Source organism: Hyperoodon ampullatus (genome assembly GCF_949752795.1).
Source record: "Hyperoodon ampullatus genome assembly, chromosome: 2".
NCBI lineage: Eukaryota > Metazoa > Chordata > Mammalia > Artiodactyla > Ziphiidae > Hyperoodon > Hyperoodon ampullatus.
In genome coordinates, this window is record NC_136915.1 from 128,284,198 (window position 1) to 128,298,911 (window position 14,714).

The 14,714-nt window shown below is 39.1% G+C and overlaps 1 protein-coding gene across 2 annotated transcripts in view; it reads left to right on the plus strand.

Moving 5' to 3' along the window:
* The window catches only part of PLD5 (phospholipase D family member 5), a gene marked incomplete at both ends in the record, with an annotated part of 422,025 nt that extends 409,382 nt beyond the window's left edge, over positions 1-12,643 (plus strand). For both annotated transcript variants that reach the window (XM_079696892.1, XM_079696891.1), the window contains 3 exons: positions 1,566-1,734; positions 5,054-5,168; positions 12,396-12,643. In XM_079696892.1, the coding sequence (XP_079553018.1) occupies positions 1,566-1,734; positions 5,054-5,168; positions 12,396-12,643 (532 nt within the window). The remainder of the gene's footprint in view (positions 1-1,565; positions 1,735-5,053; positions 5,169-12,395) is intronic.
* Positions 12,644-14,714: the final 2,071 nt, after the last annotated feature.

Below are 14,714 nucleotides of genomic sequence, written 5' to 3' on the forward strand. Positions count from 1 at the left end.
TGCAGTTGCAGGGGGCCAAGGGAACAGCTTGGGGAGAAGGGGGGATGCCTTATCCTCTGAATTAGAGGGAAGGGGATAAGGATGTGTGTCGCTATCAAGGTAGAACATTGAGGAGGACCATGACCAAGACCTCCAATTTTGTGAATGAAGGAAAAAACAAATTTCTCTAGAGTGGGGCAACATTTAGAATAATTACAAAAGGTACAAGAGGTAGAACTGACCCAACGCAAGGATAGGGATTGGCAGATGGTATTGAGAGCCCTGAATGCATTTGTGTTTTCTCCAGTCTGCACAAGCTTGAGATGACTTTTTCCAGTTGTCCTCTGCTTTATAGCTATAGAAATACACCAAAGGTATTACAGCACTGACCTAGGGTTTAGATTTTGCAAAGAGCTAAAGGAAAGGAGAGGGGCAACTGTCCTTCAGGTGATCAGAACTGATATTAAGCTTGTCAGGGAAAGGAGATCAGGAGGAGCTGATGGACCAGGAAAAAGTAGAGGGACCTTGGATCTGGGGCCTGCACAGGTGAAAGAGCATGTACAAATAAGAGAGTAGAGGAACCTGAAGGACAGGAAGCTGGGGTCAGATATAAAGAGGAGAGCTTTGGAGGTGCAATTATTATGAAACTTATATATTTTGAATAATATATCATTAGTCCAAATAATGAATTGGTCCAGAATTAGGGGAAGATTTGTATGAATAAAAAATAAAAAGTCTACAAATTACAGGGCTACAGAGAGATAGAGCAATTTGAGACTTGTCTTTAATGTGGGAAAGTTTGTTGGGATTTTTTGTTTGTTTTTAACATGAGAACTAAGTTACAGTTCTGAAAGAAACATTGTGTTTTAGGGGGTGGGGAGCAGTGACTGGCCCCACATCCTAAATCAAGTGGACAGCACAATCTGGTGGAAAATACACAGCAGGACTTTAAGAGAAGCTGTGGCCTTAGGGAAGAGTCAGGATTTAGTCAAAGTAAAAGGTTAGGAATTCAGGGAAAAGGCTAAGCCTATAGGGGAAACAGCCTGATGGAGGATTCTAGGGCCCCAGAGTAGTGGGGGCCTTGGTAAGGAGAGACAAAGACAGTTTGGAAATAAGAGTGTGGGAAAGCTAGGATAACTAGAGCAAAATCTCATTGGGGGTGACACTTACCAAAGAAGAGAGGTTTGAGAAGCATTTGGGGATAAAGGGGTGCTCAAGGATCCTAACTGGAATTCTGTTGGAAAGTTGATTCTCCTTGCACATATGAACTGAGACTCAGGTAGAGTTGGAGGTGTAGTGAGGGTGACATGTGGTGGTGGTCAGTCTGTCTGTGCCCTCTGCCCACACAGCCTGAGGCCCTAGTGGTAGGAGACCTCATTTTAAGCTGGATAGGACTAGTGAAGCACCATTTCTCAATGTCCTAACCCAGGAGACTGGCATTTTTTCAACATATCCTACAAGGTTATTTATATTACAGAAAAAAGTAATGATCAAGTTAACATCAATATTCTCTATAGTCTAGAAAATTTATTCCCCTAAACTAACTAATCTTCTTTATTTTATCTGTATGGATATTATTTCTACAGGACTTACTGGCCAGACTTGGATGGGAAAATTAGAGAAGCATTAGTTTTGCGAAGCGTTAAAGTTCGACTCCTTATCAGCTTCTGGAAGGAAACTGACCCCCTCACATTTAACTTTATTTCATCTCTTAAAGCTATTTGCACTGAAATAGCCAACTGCAGTTTGAAAGTTGTAAGTATTACATTGACTGAGTTATTAAATTAAAAGGTTATTTCCTTCATGCATCTGTGAAAGCTGTAAGCGCACACATACACATGAACTTCCAGTCAGATCCAGGACAACAACCTTCGATACTGAAAAATACCTCAAAAGGTAGGTTAACTAATTTTTCAAAACAACCGTATCCCCAAAAACGGGAGGCTAGAACCCAAGTTTCCTCGTGCCAGCCTAACCCTCTTTATATACACATTCAGTTGCATCCTCTCCATTTTATTTGAACTTCCTCCTTCACCTACTATTCTTATTTGTGAGATTGTGACCAACAGACCATTGGAACATGAACCAGCACAGACTCTCCCAGCCCTGAACACCACCAGCCTGGGTTTCTGTACTTGTTCCAGGTTCCTTGGGCTGCACCCTAATCCGTGTCTGCATACGTTGAGGGAGGCAAAGTTGAGGATTCATACTACCCTAAATGTGCTAACTCTCTAGCTCGCCTTTGAATCTCCTCTGGTCCTCACATGGAGCATCCTCTTCCTCCCCTCAGGGCCCTTGTACATGCGCTTTCCTCTCCTACAACAGTTTCCTCCATGCATTACCTGACTAATGCCCACGAATCCTTTAGGTCTCAGTATCCCCCAACCTCCGCTGCAGTCATTCAACAAATGTACACTGAGACCTGACTCTGCTCTGTGCCAGGCCCTCTTCTAGGTGATAAAGCTGTGCTCCATGAAGCATTCAGGGACCCAGGATGACAGGGGCTCCACTGTCAACTTTGACACATGGCTTCCAAGATGGCTTTGAGCCTCAATATCCCAAGGCCAAGCAGAAGAAGAGAGAGTGGAGGAGTGCACAAGAGGCATTTATGAGTTAGGCCTAGAGGTGGTGAATATCCCTGTAGCCTTCATTCTCTGGAGGACAGTCCCTCTGTGCTCAGCAAGGGCCCAGATGTCAAAGCATCAGAATACAGAAAGTAAAAAGACGTTTAATACAAGCAGGGGCAAAGAGGAGAATACCTGGGGCCTATGACACATGATGCATTTGCTCCTATCTCTCCTCTCAACTTCCCCTCAGAACAATTCAGTGGTCTCCACCCACCCACTGTTTCCTGACCCCACAGCACACCTGCTACTAAGGCACTGTCAGTTGAAATCTGTGTCATGAAATATTAAGGGCTCTCATTTAAGACTTAGAAGAAATTACAAGGAAAGTAGAATCCATCATTTTAACCTCTACAGTATTTACTCAGCTCCATTTTTTCAAACACTCATGGTCATATTACTCGAATAAACCAAACATTAATAGTTCACTGTTGGACATTTTATAAAACAGAGACTCCAATCTTCATTTAAGCCAGGCCATGCATTTCTAAGCATCAAGATAATCCTTGAGGAGAAGGAAGCTTATGGTCCCGACATCTAGACCACAGATGGATGAAAAGCTTTTCCAAGAAGAGTGGGAGTTGGAGTCTTGCATATAGTATGTCTTCAGGAGCCTGGGACCACTGATAAAGCAGATAACCTGGTAATCTCTGTCCTTAGAGGAGTAGGCACCTTCCCCCTGGCTTTGTGGGTTTGTATCCATGAGGAGGCTCGTGAAAAGACACTGCACTCACCAAGTTTTCCTAGTTAACTGACGTTTATAAAAAATAAATTAACAAGTCACTTTTGAAATATCTTTGCTGTCACCTGCAGCATGTTAGGTGTCTAATAGCATGTCAGTGAATACAATATGATTTCTGCTATTGTCTTAGTCTCCCAGAAAAAGCTCTTTTCCCTCTTTAGTGTCATCTTCAACTTTCTAGAGGAAATGGGTTCTTGGTAAAGCCTCAAGCTGTGATGCCATCACTGACTTAAATTAGGATGTATAATTTATTCTTTTTCAAATTTGTCTTGATTATGCAATAATATCTTCCTCAAAAGAAAATAGCAAGTGTGTAGACAGGTATGGTGATAGAATGTCCAAGCGAGATGACTGCTGGCTGTTATCAGTATTCATGTGACCTCACAAGTATAAAACCACAACTTAAGAGAATTCACAGGTTATTAAGTCCATTTGAAGAGTCCACAAAGGCTATATGTGAACCCATCAAACTTGGCACAGATTTTGCAGAAGATAGGAACTGAGAAAATAAGGTGATCCAGTCTGCATTGCCTATAATCATGGTAATACGGCAATGGGAGAACATTCCTCTGGGATGTACAATAGAGAGTTCTTAGGTGGTAGATTTTGACCTGTGTACCATTGATCTCAAGGGTTCTACAAAAAAAAAAAAAAATTAGAATAGAATTTTCAGGGCTGGAAGAGACCTTATTGATCTCTTGGTTTATCACTCCTTTCTCAACCTGGAGGGGAGGGAAAAACCAACTCTCATTATTTCCCCAAACCAAACTTGAACACTTACAGTTTTAAAACTGTAAATGATATCTCCATTTCTAGATATCATCCTATTTTTCTTACTGCCTCTTCTCTCCTTCAATCACACATGATTCTACAGATGTAAGACATTCTGGAAATATTCCATGAAGTTTTGAAAATTTTCCACATTTTTCAATGTGGAGGAGACCTGAGGTCTTCACCATTGATGGTATCTTCTTGTGAACTCAGTCACAGTTTAAGCCTCATCTGAGCACTTGCCAATTTCAGCAGATTCCTGAAACCACTCCTGATGTCACCTACCTCTCTTAGCTCCCCCATCCCCATTCCAGGTGAACTGGAATGCTGCTTTTTGGATCACATTAAAGTTGAAATTCAGGATTTATGGTTTGAAGTTGTGATTTTTTGAGTTGCTTATTAAAAGAGCTTGTAGACCTAGGTGTTTAGATGGAAACTACTTGTTCTTTTGGCAAAATCTTTTTTTGACATTTTCAAATCCCCAATTAATTCAGCTAGTCATTGACATGGGCCTGCTGCTTCTTATAATATATGCCACATGTGAGAATTCAGTTCCTTGGCATGCTTGACAGAAAGCACCCTGAGGCATACTTAAAATGCCAGCGCGCTCTGATGAATAAGACAATAAGAATTAGACAACTTCTGGTCCTTTCCCTGTCAAAAGAATGAATTTTATGTTCATTTTATAGTTTAAAAGTGTTAATTATAGACCTAGGTGAGCATGATAATTTTCTTTCTTGTTGCCTATATGGATTTGAGAACAAAAATAGCTTCATCTATATGAAGTAACAAGATTGTGGTTTTAATAACTCAATATGAGGTCTATTGTTGATACTTGAATAAGAAACCCTTTTGTGTTTGAACAAAACAAAAATGTTCTCTATATTCACCTGCTTTATTTATTTATTTATTTATTTATTTATTTATTGTCTTACAGAAATTTTTTGATCTGGAAAGAGAGAACGCTTGTGTTACAAAAGAACAAAAGAATCACACCTTCCCTAGATTAAATCGCAACAAGTACATGGTGACGGATGGCGCAGCTTATATTGGTAGGTGTCAGGGCTGTAAGGCTCCTTAGGGGATCATGCAGGTTAGTGGTGATCTAGCTGTACTCTTCTGTACCCCATGGTGAGGAAGCCCCTGCCAGTGAGTGGGGGACCTTGAGGTCAGGAAACAGGAGGGTGAGGGCAAAGAGCTCCTTAACCGAGCATCTCATCTGTGGTTTGGTTCATATGCTAGGAGACCATATGTGATGTCTTTTTGTAAATGTTTTGCAGAAATTCCATGGTCCAGTTGTCTCATTTTATAGATGAGGAATTGGATGGCTCATGAAAGTCCAGTCCTGGCACTTAAATGAACCCAGTGCTCATTTCCTACCCACTGCACCACAGCCAGCCTGTCATGAGTAATGGGGAGGCAGACATCATTGAAATTCAATGCCCAAACAAACACTACCTGTGCAATAATCCTACCCCTGCCATTTTTAAAATATCTAACTTTGGGCAATTTACTTAAGCTCTCTAAAAACCTCAGTTCTCTCATCTGTAAAATGGAGTTAATAATAGTTTCTACTTCATAGGGTAAAGTTTAGTTGGGATAATATGTACAAAGCACCTTGCACAATTAAGGCTCCTAACACATAGATAATACTAGATTCATGTTAGCTTATTTATTAAGGCAATAAAGCTCCAGATACAGAAACAATATGTATTGGTATATTTCTTACTAACGGATTAAATCTATTCTACTTTCCTATGGTGTGCATGAGTCCAGAGTAACCCCTTTACTGGTACTGTCACAGGCAGAGTGGAAGTTATTATCTATAAAATGAAAGTGCTTAGCTCACAAAACAGCAGGATGGTTATTACACCGTACAAATGAAGTAGAAATCTCAAAGCAGAAAAGAAAAATGTGTCTGGGATGAAAGAATATGGAATCTGCATTATTTTTTCCAAATTCAGTGAGTAAAAACATATCATTTTAACTTTGTAAAGCACCTTATCTTATTTGATTCTCTTAACAACATTGTCAATAGGGAAGGCAGCTTTAATCACCTGCAATTTAGAAATAAGGAAATTGGGCCATAAGATATGAAATGAATTAAACACTTACTACCTCCTCTCTCAGTGTGGAGATGTTCTGTTTTTTTCCCATTTCGAATAGTTGTGTGTCTTATTAGTAGAATAATAAGAATAATAGAATAAGGAATTGAAATTTTTAAAAATGCGTATCATTCCAGTTCTAGAATATGACAATATTATTTTATTCATGTTGTCCCTCTCAGTGACCCAAGAGGTGATCATTTAGGTTTTCTCATGTTCATCAATGCATGGAGAAGAGAATGAAATGAGCTTCTTTTTAAACAAGTGGCAAAAGCAAACTCAAAGTTGTTTACTCAAAAATGGGAACTTTTACTTCAATATTGGGAAACATAGGGGTGGATTAAGTTTTGGGCACAGTGGGATTTAAGGACTCAAATCTGAATATTTTACCTGCAGGGTTTACTTAAAGTAAGTTGTTATGTGCACATTCAGCAGTGACATGTGCTTATATCCAAATGTTCTTTATAATGAATTAAGTGAGTGTATTGGAGTCAGACAAACCTTTTTTTGATTTCAAGCACTGAAACTTACAAGCTGGAAGATGGTAAAGTCACACAATCTCTCTGAGCCTCTGAGGAGCCTCTGTTTTCTTATCTTTAAAATAGGGATAACAGCACCCATCCTTTGGTGGTGGTATAAGGAGTAAATGAGATAATATATGAGAAGCTCACAACACTCTCACTGATCTCTCTGCCAGATTCCTTCTAAATATTGATTCCTGACTCTCTCCCTTCTTCTTTCCCTGTAATGCATTTTTTAAAATATACTTTTTTTTTAAAAGAGTTTTAAGTTCACAGCAAAACTGCAGAAGGCACAGGGATTTCCTATATATCCCCCAACCCCACATGTGCACAGCCTCCCGCATTACCAACATCCTTCACCAGAGTGGTACATTTGTCACAACTGATGAACTTACATTGACACATGATTATCACCCAACGTCCATTGTTTACATTAGGGTTTTCTCTTTGTGTTGTACATTCTGTGGATTTGGGCAAATGTATAAAGACATGTATCTGCTATTGTCGTATCACATAGAGTAGTTTCACTGCCCTAAAAATCCTCTGTGCTCCACCTATTTATCCCTCCCCCTACCCTGGCAACCACTGATTTCTTTTTTAACTAACTCCACAGTGTTGTCTTTTTCAAAATATATGGTTGGAATTATATAAAGTGTAGACTTTTACGATTGGCTTCTTTCACTTAGTAATATGCATTTAAGGTTCTTCCATGTCTTTTCATGGCTCGATAGCTCATTTCATTTTAGTGCTTAATAATATTCCGTTGTCTGGAATATTATTTATCGATTTACACTTTATCCATTCACCTATTGAAGGGCATCTTGGTTGCTCCAAGTTTTGACAATTATGAATAAAGCTGCTATAAGCATCCATGTGCATATTTTTGTGTGGACATAAGTTTTCAACTCCACTGGGTAAATACCATGGAGCATGATTACTGAATCATATGGAAAGAGTAAGTTTAGTTTTATGAGAGACTGAAAAATTGTCTGCCAAAGTGGACGTACCATTTTGCATTCCCACCAACAATGAGTGAGAGTTCCTGTTGCCCCACATCCTCACCAACATTTGGTGTTGCCAGTGTTCTGAATTTTGGCCATTCTAATAGCTGTGTATGACACACATCTCATTGTTTCAGTTTTCATTTCCCTTTGACATATGATATGGAGCATCTTTTCGTATGTGTATTTGCCATCTATCTTCTTAGGTGAGGTGTCTTAAGGTCTTTGGCTCATTTTTTAAACAGATTTTTAATTTTCTTACTGTTCATTTTTTTAAGAGTTCTTTGTATATTGTGGATAACAGTCTTTTATCAGATATGTCTTCTGCAAATATTTTCTCCCAGCCTGTGGTTTACCTTTGCATTCTCTTTCATTCTCTTTCACAGAGCAGAAATTTTTAATTTTAATGAAGTCCAACTTATCAATTATTTCTTTCATGGATCATGCCTTTGGTGTTGTATATAAAAAGTTATCACCAAAACCAAGGTCAGCCAGGTTTTCTCCTATGTTATCTTCTAGGAGTTTTGTAGTTGTGCATTTTACATTTAGGTCCGATCACATTTTGAGTTACATTTTGTGAAGGGTGTAAGGTCTGTGTTTAGATTATTTTGCTTTCTTTTTTTTTTCTTTTTTTTTTTTTTTTTTTTTTGCATGTAGATGCCTAGTTCTTCTAACATTGTTTGTTGAAAGGACTGTCTTTGCTCCATTGTATCACTTTTGCTCCTTTGTCATGATCAGTTGACTATATTTATGTGGGTCTATTTCTGGGTTCTTTATTATAATACATTTTTAAATGAGTACATTTTACGCATAGCATTTTAGCAAAACATTAATTCTCTAGAGTGAAGCATAGTTCTAATATAAAAATACTTAAAGAGCATAAAGAGGGAAAATTCATTGATAATTTAAATAATTATCAGCATATTCTGGAAATCTCTTAAGAAGTCACTCAGATACCTGCTGAGAATGCTGAATAAAGAAAAGTCCACACTAGACCTTGCATGGAAATATAGTTCCGTTAAATGTTCACAAGACTTACAGAAGAATCCTCAGAGAGTATCATCTCTCTAATTTTGATTTGAGTACATTTGAGTCAAGCTTGACAAAATTGTCTGAAAGGTGGTTTGGTTATTTATATATTATATCCAGTGAGTTCATCTACACCCTCACAGGGTGTTCCTGAGGGTAGCACTACAGCTCTCCTGGCCTCTGGAGCCTAAATGTGCATTCTAGAAGCTGAAATGGCAGTCTCAAAAAGAGCTGGGTAAAACTGCTTCCCAATTGAAAAATGACTGAAGCATATACATGATTTTGAGGTTTAGCCCAGCCATCAGGAAATAAAGGTAGGAAAACAATCACTCTGGTGTACGAATGCCCTGTAGTCCTGTGAAAGATGCCTAAGGCTATGATTCCTGAGAACAGACTAATTAAAACTTTTGAGAATCAATAAAGATGGAGGATCTTGGCTCCATCCATTGTATCAAAGGAAAGAAGCTGAATTTCACAGAACGAGACTTCATAATCTTGTCACTTCTCTCCCATCATCATTCCCTCTCTCCATGTTTTCCCCAAAGGATATGTGTTTCCTTCAGAGAGTGAGGTCTGCAAATGAATGGAGCAGAAATCTCAGTATGGCCTGATGCTCCAGCCCTGGGGGCTAATGAAGTCTAGGGTGAAGAGCACAATTAGCACAAAGCGAGTACACATTTAAGTGTGGGCTTCGGAGTCAGACCTGGCTTTGAAACTCAACTGTGGGATTTTTTCACTTCCACCTTGGACAAATTACTTAAACTTTCTGAGCCTTAATTTCCTCATCAATACAGTGAAGTTAATATTGTCACCTCATAGGATTGCAGTGAATATTGAAGGAGATAATGTTATGATATCTCATAAAAAATTACTGCCCTTGGTCTAATGCCTTGCACTTAATCATAAGATGAGATTTTAGTGTCTTATCAAGAAGTCCTTGAAAAGTGTGCTGTCTTCTGTTTATGGAATGAATAGAAGGTGCAGCCTACCAGCAGTTTCCAGAATAACTCTCAACCTGCAGTAGCTACAAATCCTCTGTTTAGAGGTTCAAGCTGGTGTTCACCTGGCACTGAGCATTTGCACAAAGCCGGAGCCTCTGAGCATGGCCACGTGTCTGAGAGCACATGGTCGGGAACACAGCAACAGCAAAAGGAGTCTCTGTGCAGAGACTCTAACACAGTATTACAAACCATTTAGCAAGCAGTTTGCTAATTTATAATTTTATTGCTATTTATAGCAATAAAATTCAGTCAAAATTATGTCTATCATGAAGTCATTGACAGCATCATTGTAGTGTTTGTGTGGGTTGGGGTGAGATATAAAGAGAGAGAGAGGAGTTCCTTCTCTATGCTGATAATATTTGACTTAGAGGAATCAACTTAAAGAGTAAAATGAGGGGCAAGGGAACCACCTTCCAATATTCCAGGCAGTGCCATATGGAAAAGGGAGTTGATATGTGCAGGGGGGTGGTCTCCAGAGAGTAGAGGAGGGCCAAAGAATGAGAGCTATAAAGGAACAGATATTAGCTTTCTCTACGGATGTCCCTTCTCCCAGCAGCTTCTCCCACAGGTGACTGCAGGGCGTTGGGTCAAGGATGCCAAGGGACCATGATCTCGGCATCTTTCAGCAAATATTCCTGCAGGATGCCTGAGGACCCAGTGAGGGAATGGAAAGTCAAGCTCTATACTTAAAAGCCTTCGGTTCCCTTATGGAACCAGCTCTGAACCAAAGAGGATGGTGGTAATTTATTAGATAATTTTGTCAGTCTTGACATGGGTAAATTTTTATTAGAATGATTCTTCATTTATAGTATTGAAGATAGTTCATGGAGTCTAGCAGACCTGGGTTGACCATTGACTAACCATGTGAAGCTGGGCAAATTTATTCACCTCTTTGAGCCTCACAGTCCTCTTCTGTCAAGTGAGCATAAATCTTACCAACCATATGAGATAATGTATACAAATAGAAAGCATAGTGCTTTGCTCATATTAGGCACTTACTGATAGTTCCTCTGCTCTCTACGTTCCTTATGTCCCGACCTCATTCCTGACTCTTCCTCTTCACGCTTTAAGATCCTCATCAGATCTTTTTTGTCCATAAATATGTTATATTCCCTGTGGAATTAGTTTCTTAATTGATGTTTCTGTGCCTTTCTTATTATTCAGTGAAATGCTCTCTTCCTGACACATCTAGTCAGAGTTAGAAATTGCTTTCTCCTGCCCTCATGGCATAGTATACATATATCTCTTGTACTATCTCATATGACTTGTATTATACTTTTTGTGTTTTCCTCCTGGACTCCTGGAAGGCAGAAACTGTGATTTTAAGTTTTATATCATGGCCCCTAATATAGTACCTGGTAGACATTGTACACTCAGTAAATATGCATAAATGAAGACAAAGAAAAGCAAAGAAATAAATGGTGCTATACCCTCCTGAGAGTACCTTTGCTCTCCTACTGGAACTCTCTCCCCATTGGATACCAAAGACAAAGGATTCATCTGGGAGTTTTGGGTAGTCCAGTCCTTTTATCTACTCCCACTTTGAAAATGGACTACATGCAAGTCACATAGACATGATTATCCCCTTCTGGGGTGGATCCCAGCCTTACTACCTATTGGAGGCCCCCCAAAATTAGTATGTTGAAGTCCTAATCCCAGTACCTCTGAATATGACCTTATTTGGAGACAGGGTCTTTACAGGGGAAATCAAGTTAAGGTGAGGTCATTAGGCTGGTTTCTCATCCAATTTGGTTGCTGTCCTTATAAAAAGGGGAAATGTGGACATAGAGATGTGTGTAGAAGGGAGATGGTGTGAAGAGACACAAGGAGGAGATGACCATCTATAAGCCAAGGAGAGAGACCTGGCACAGATCCTGCTTTCACAGCCCTCAGAAGGAACCAACCTGCCAACATCTTGATCTTAGACTTTTAGCCTCCAGAACTGTGAGACAATAAATTTCTGTTGTTTAAGCTACCAGTCTGTTGTGCTTTGTGATGGCAGAACTAGCAAACTAATATACCACCTATACCAGCAGTCACTCTGGGGAGCCTGCTGTCACAGCAACTGCCCTGATTCCTAGGCTGAAAAGCCTGATCCTGGAACTGGGAATGACTTACCACCCAAGAAAGGAGTGTTTTGTGTGTTTAGTTAAAAACTGGTTCTCCTTCTCTGGCTTCAGCTTTTTCTTTGATGTGAAAACTTCTGAGCATTATAATTAGAATCTCTCATTTGTACGTACGGATTAGATGTTGTCTCTTTGAGAAGGTAGTAATTGTTCACAGGATTTTTAAGTGTATTCCTATATATTTTAGATGTTGCTGTATTTAGTGTGCCTTGTGAATGTCAATAAGAAATAACATTTACCAAAAAAGAACATCAGATTTCCTGTTTTGAGTTTCAAATTGAGCAAAGCTGAAGAAAATGCCAAAATAATATGCAAATATTAATATGCCATATGTAAGCCTTCTTGGATCTTTTTATGAGCTGTCAACACAATTCAGTCTCCCTGTCACTATTCCCGGGTATTTTTTTTTAATAGAATCTGCTCTATATTTCTTTAAATGGAGAATATTCCCTGGTGGATCTTAACTCTTTACCATCATTTCCTTTATCTTTTGCAGGAAATTTTGACTGGGTAGGGAATGATTTTACCCAGAATGCTGGCACAGGCCTTGTTATCAACCAAGCAGATGTGAGAAACAACACAAGCATCATTAAGCAACTTAAGGATGTATTTGAAAGGGACTGGTACTCACCCTACGCCAGAACCTTGCAGCCCACCAAGCAGCCGAACTGCTCAAGCCTCTTCAAACTCAGACCCTCCTCAAATAAAACTGTCACCAACAACGCAAGTGGAAAGGACCCCTAGAGTGTATAGTCTGAATGAACAAACTTACAGGACACCTTATATTTCACATTTATACAAAAAAGACTTGAGGAGAGAAAAATAATTTAATATGTCTTTTTTAGGGAAAAAGCACACAAAAAATATTCTCTGAACGACATGTAATATCTTATCTAACAATATCTTAGCCGCGTGTACACTAAATTTAAGACTTTTGTATTTGTTACTTCTGACAGGGAATGTCATTTTGGCTTGAAAGTTAGTTTTTACGTTTGCATACAAATTTTAAGACTTTGATGCCTCTTCCTTTCTAGTTTTAGAACTTTTTCTGCTGACCACCTGGTCAGTTCTTAAGAAGCTTAGCATGTGGTAAGCTCTTTTATACCATTCTGAGAACTGCTGACTTAGACAGGAGAGTGAGGATTTTGCCTTGGAGAAGAGACTGATCGAACCAAATATTTTTCCTTGAAAACCATTTCCAAGACCTATATAGTCATGTAAGCATGAACAGCTTACATCTCATGCCCATCTTCAACACAGTTGAAAAATACCCTTTTTGCCTCCTTCTGCATTTTTTCCAATATCATAGCTTTTATTTTCTATCACTTTCTCTTCTCACAAAATATTATATAGCACCTCTATATTCACCTAAACATTAGCTCCAAGTGCGATTGTATCTTTTATATGTATGAATTGTTCAGAATGGATGCAAAATGTAAAGAGCAGTCTTTAATTTTCACCTTTCAACTGCATTTTCCCTACCAAATTGATATTTTAAAACCACAGCCAACAATGTATATCCTTTCTCTCAAACTCAGAAAAATTATGTAGCCACCTGCTAATATCCAGCAAGCTATTAAGTCTGCATTATAAGAATAAAGTAGTTTTTCACATTTTTGTTTAGTTTATGGTGTTTATAAGTGGATTTTAATTTCTTTAGAATCCTTATGCAGTTAAGAGTATGCCAGCAAGCATTTATAGAGCTATTTAATATACCTTCTGCTATTTAATATACCAAATGCTTTTCAGAGAAATGCAATTTAAATACTGTGCTTAACATATTTTACTAAGAAACAAAAATATTGGATTATTGTTCTATGATGTCCTTGTGTGTTGTTGTTTTATATCTATACAATATATAACCTTATATTAATGGAGACGTGCTACATAGACAGAGGCGTGGCCTCTTCAGAACCCAGAGCAGGTGCCCTTCAGGACGTCTAGTCTTAATGTTGCTCCTGACTCTCCCTGGCCTGGGAACGGAGTCCTGTACTTCTTGGCCTCAGGTTTCTACTGGTAATGTAAGGACAGTAATAATCACCTACCTCGAAAGATGTTGTCACAGTAGAAAATGTTTATAACTTGTTTTGAAATCAAAAGAACCTATATAAATGCTCATCATTATGAAGCATAATCTTTTTCTTGAAATAATGTTTGTGGTATCCTGATAGAATCAATAACAGGTTCACCCAGAGAACCCACAAGGGAAAACAAATCCACAGCTTCCAATTGCAAATATGGGTGAACACAGCAACGCAAAAGCCCTGCTGGAGATCTGGATTGTCATCATTTTGATGGAACATTTTGTCGGGTCACTTTGGCATAAATAACATCAAAACAAATCTAGACCGTTTGCTTGGTGTTCTTCTTTAAGACTGGCATATACATGTGTTTTTAGATCAAGAAAAAGCAATCTCAAATTTTTTTATATCTAGAGACTTGATTTCTAATATGCCAGAAAGAGTGATGTAGGAACCTACAAGTCTTGCCCAGTGGGTTTACTTGGTGGAAAATGGCTATTGTTGGTCATTTAGTGATCACATAACTTCCTTTCTTGTTTCCAATTATTGCTTTACTGGATATCTAACCAGGCTGTGAAGAGAGTTGGGAGAGAGATGTATTTTTTTGTTTGTTTGTTTGCGGTACGAAGGCCTCTCACTATTGTGGTCTCTCCCGTTGCGGAGAATAGGCTCCGGACGCGCAGGCTCAGCAGCCATGGCTCACGGGCCCAGCTGCTCCGCGGCATGTGGGATATTCCCAGACTGGGGCACGAACCCATGTCCCCTGCATCGGCAGGCGGACTCTCAACCACTGT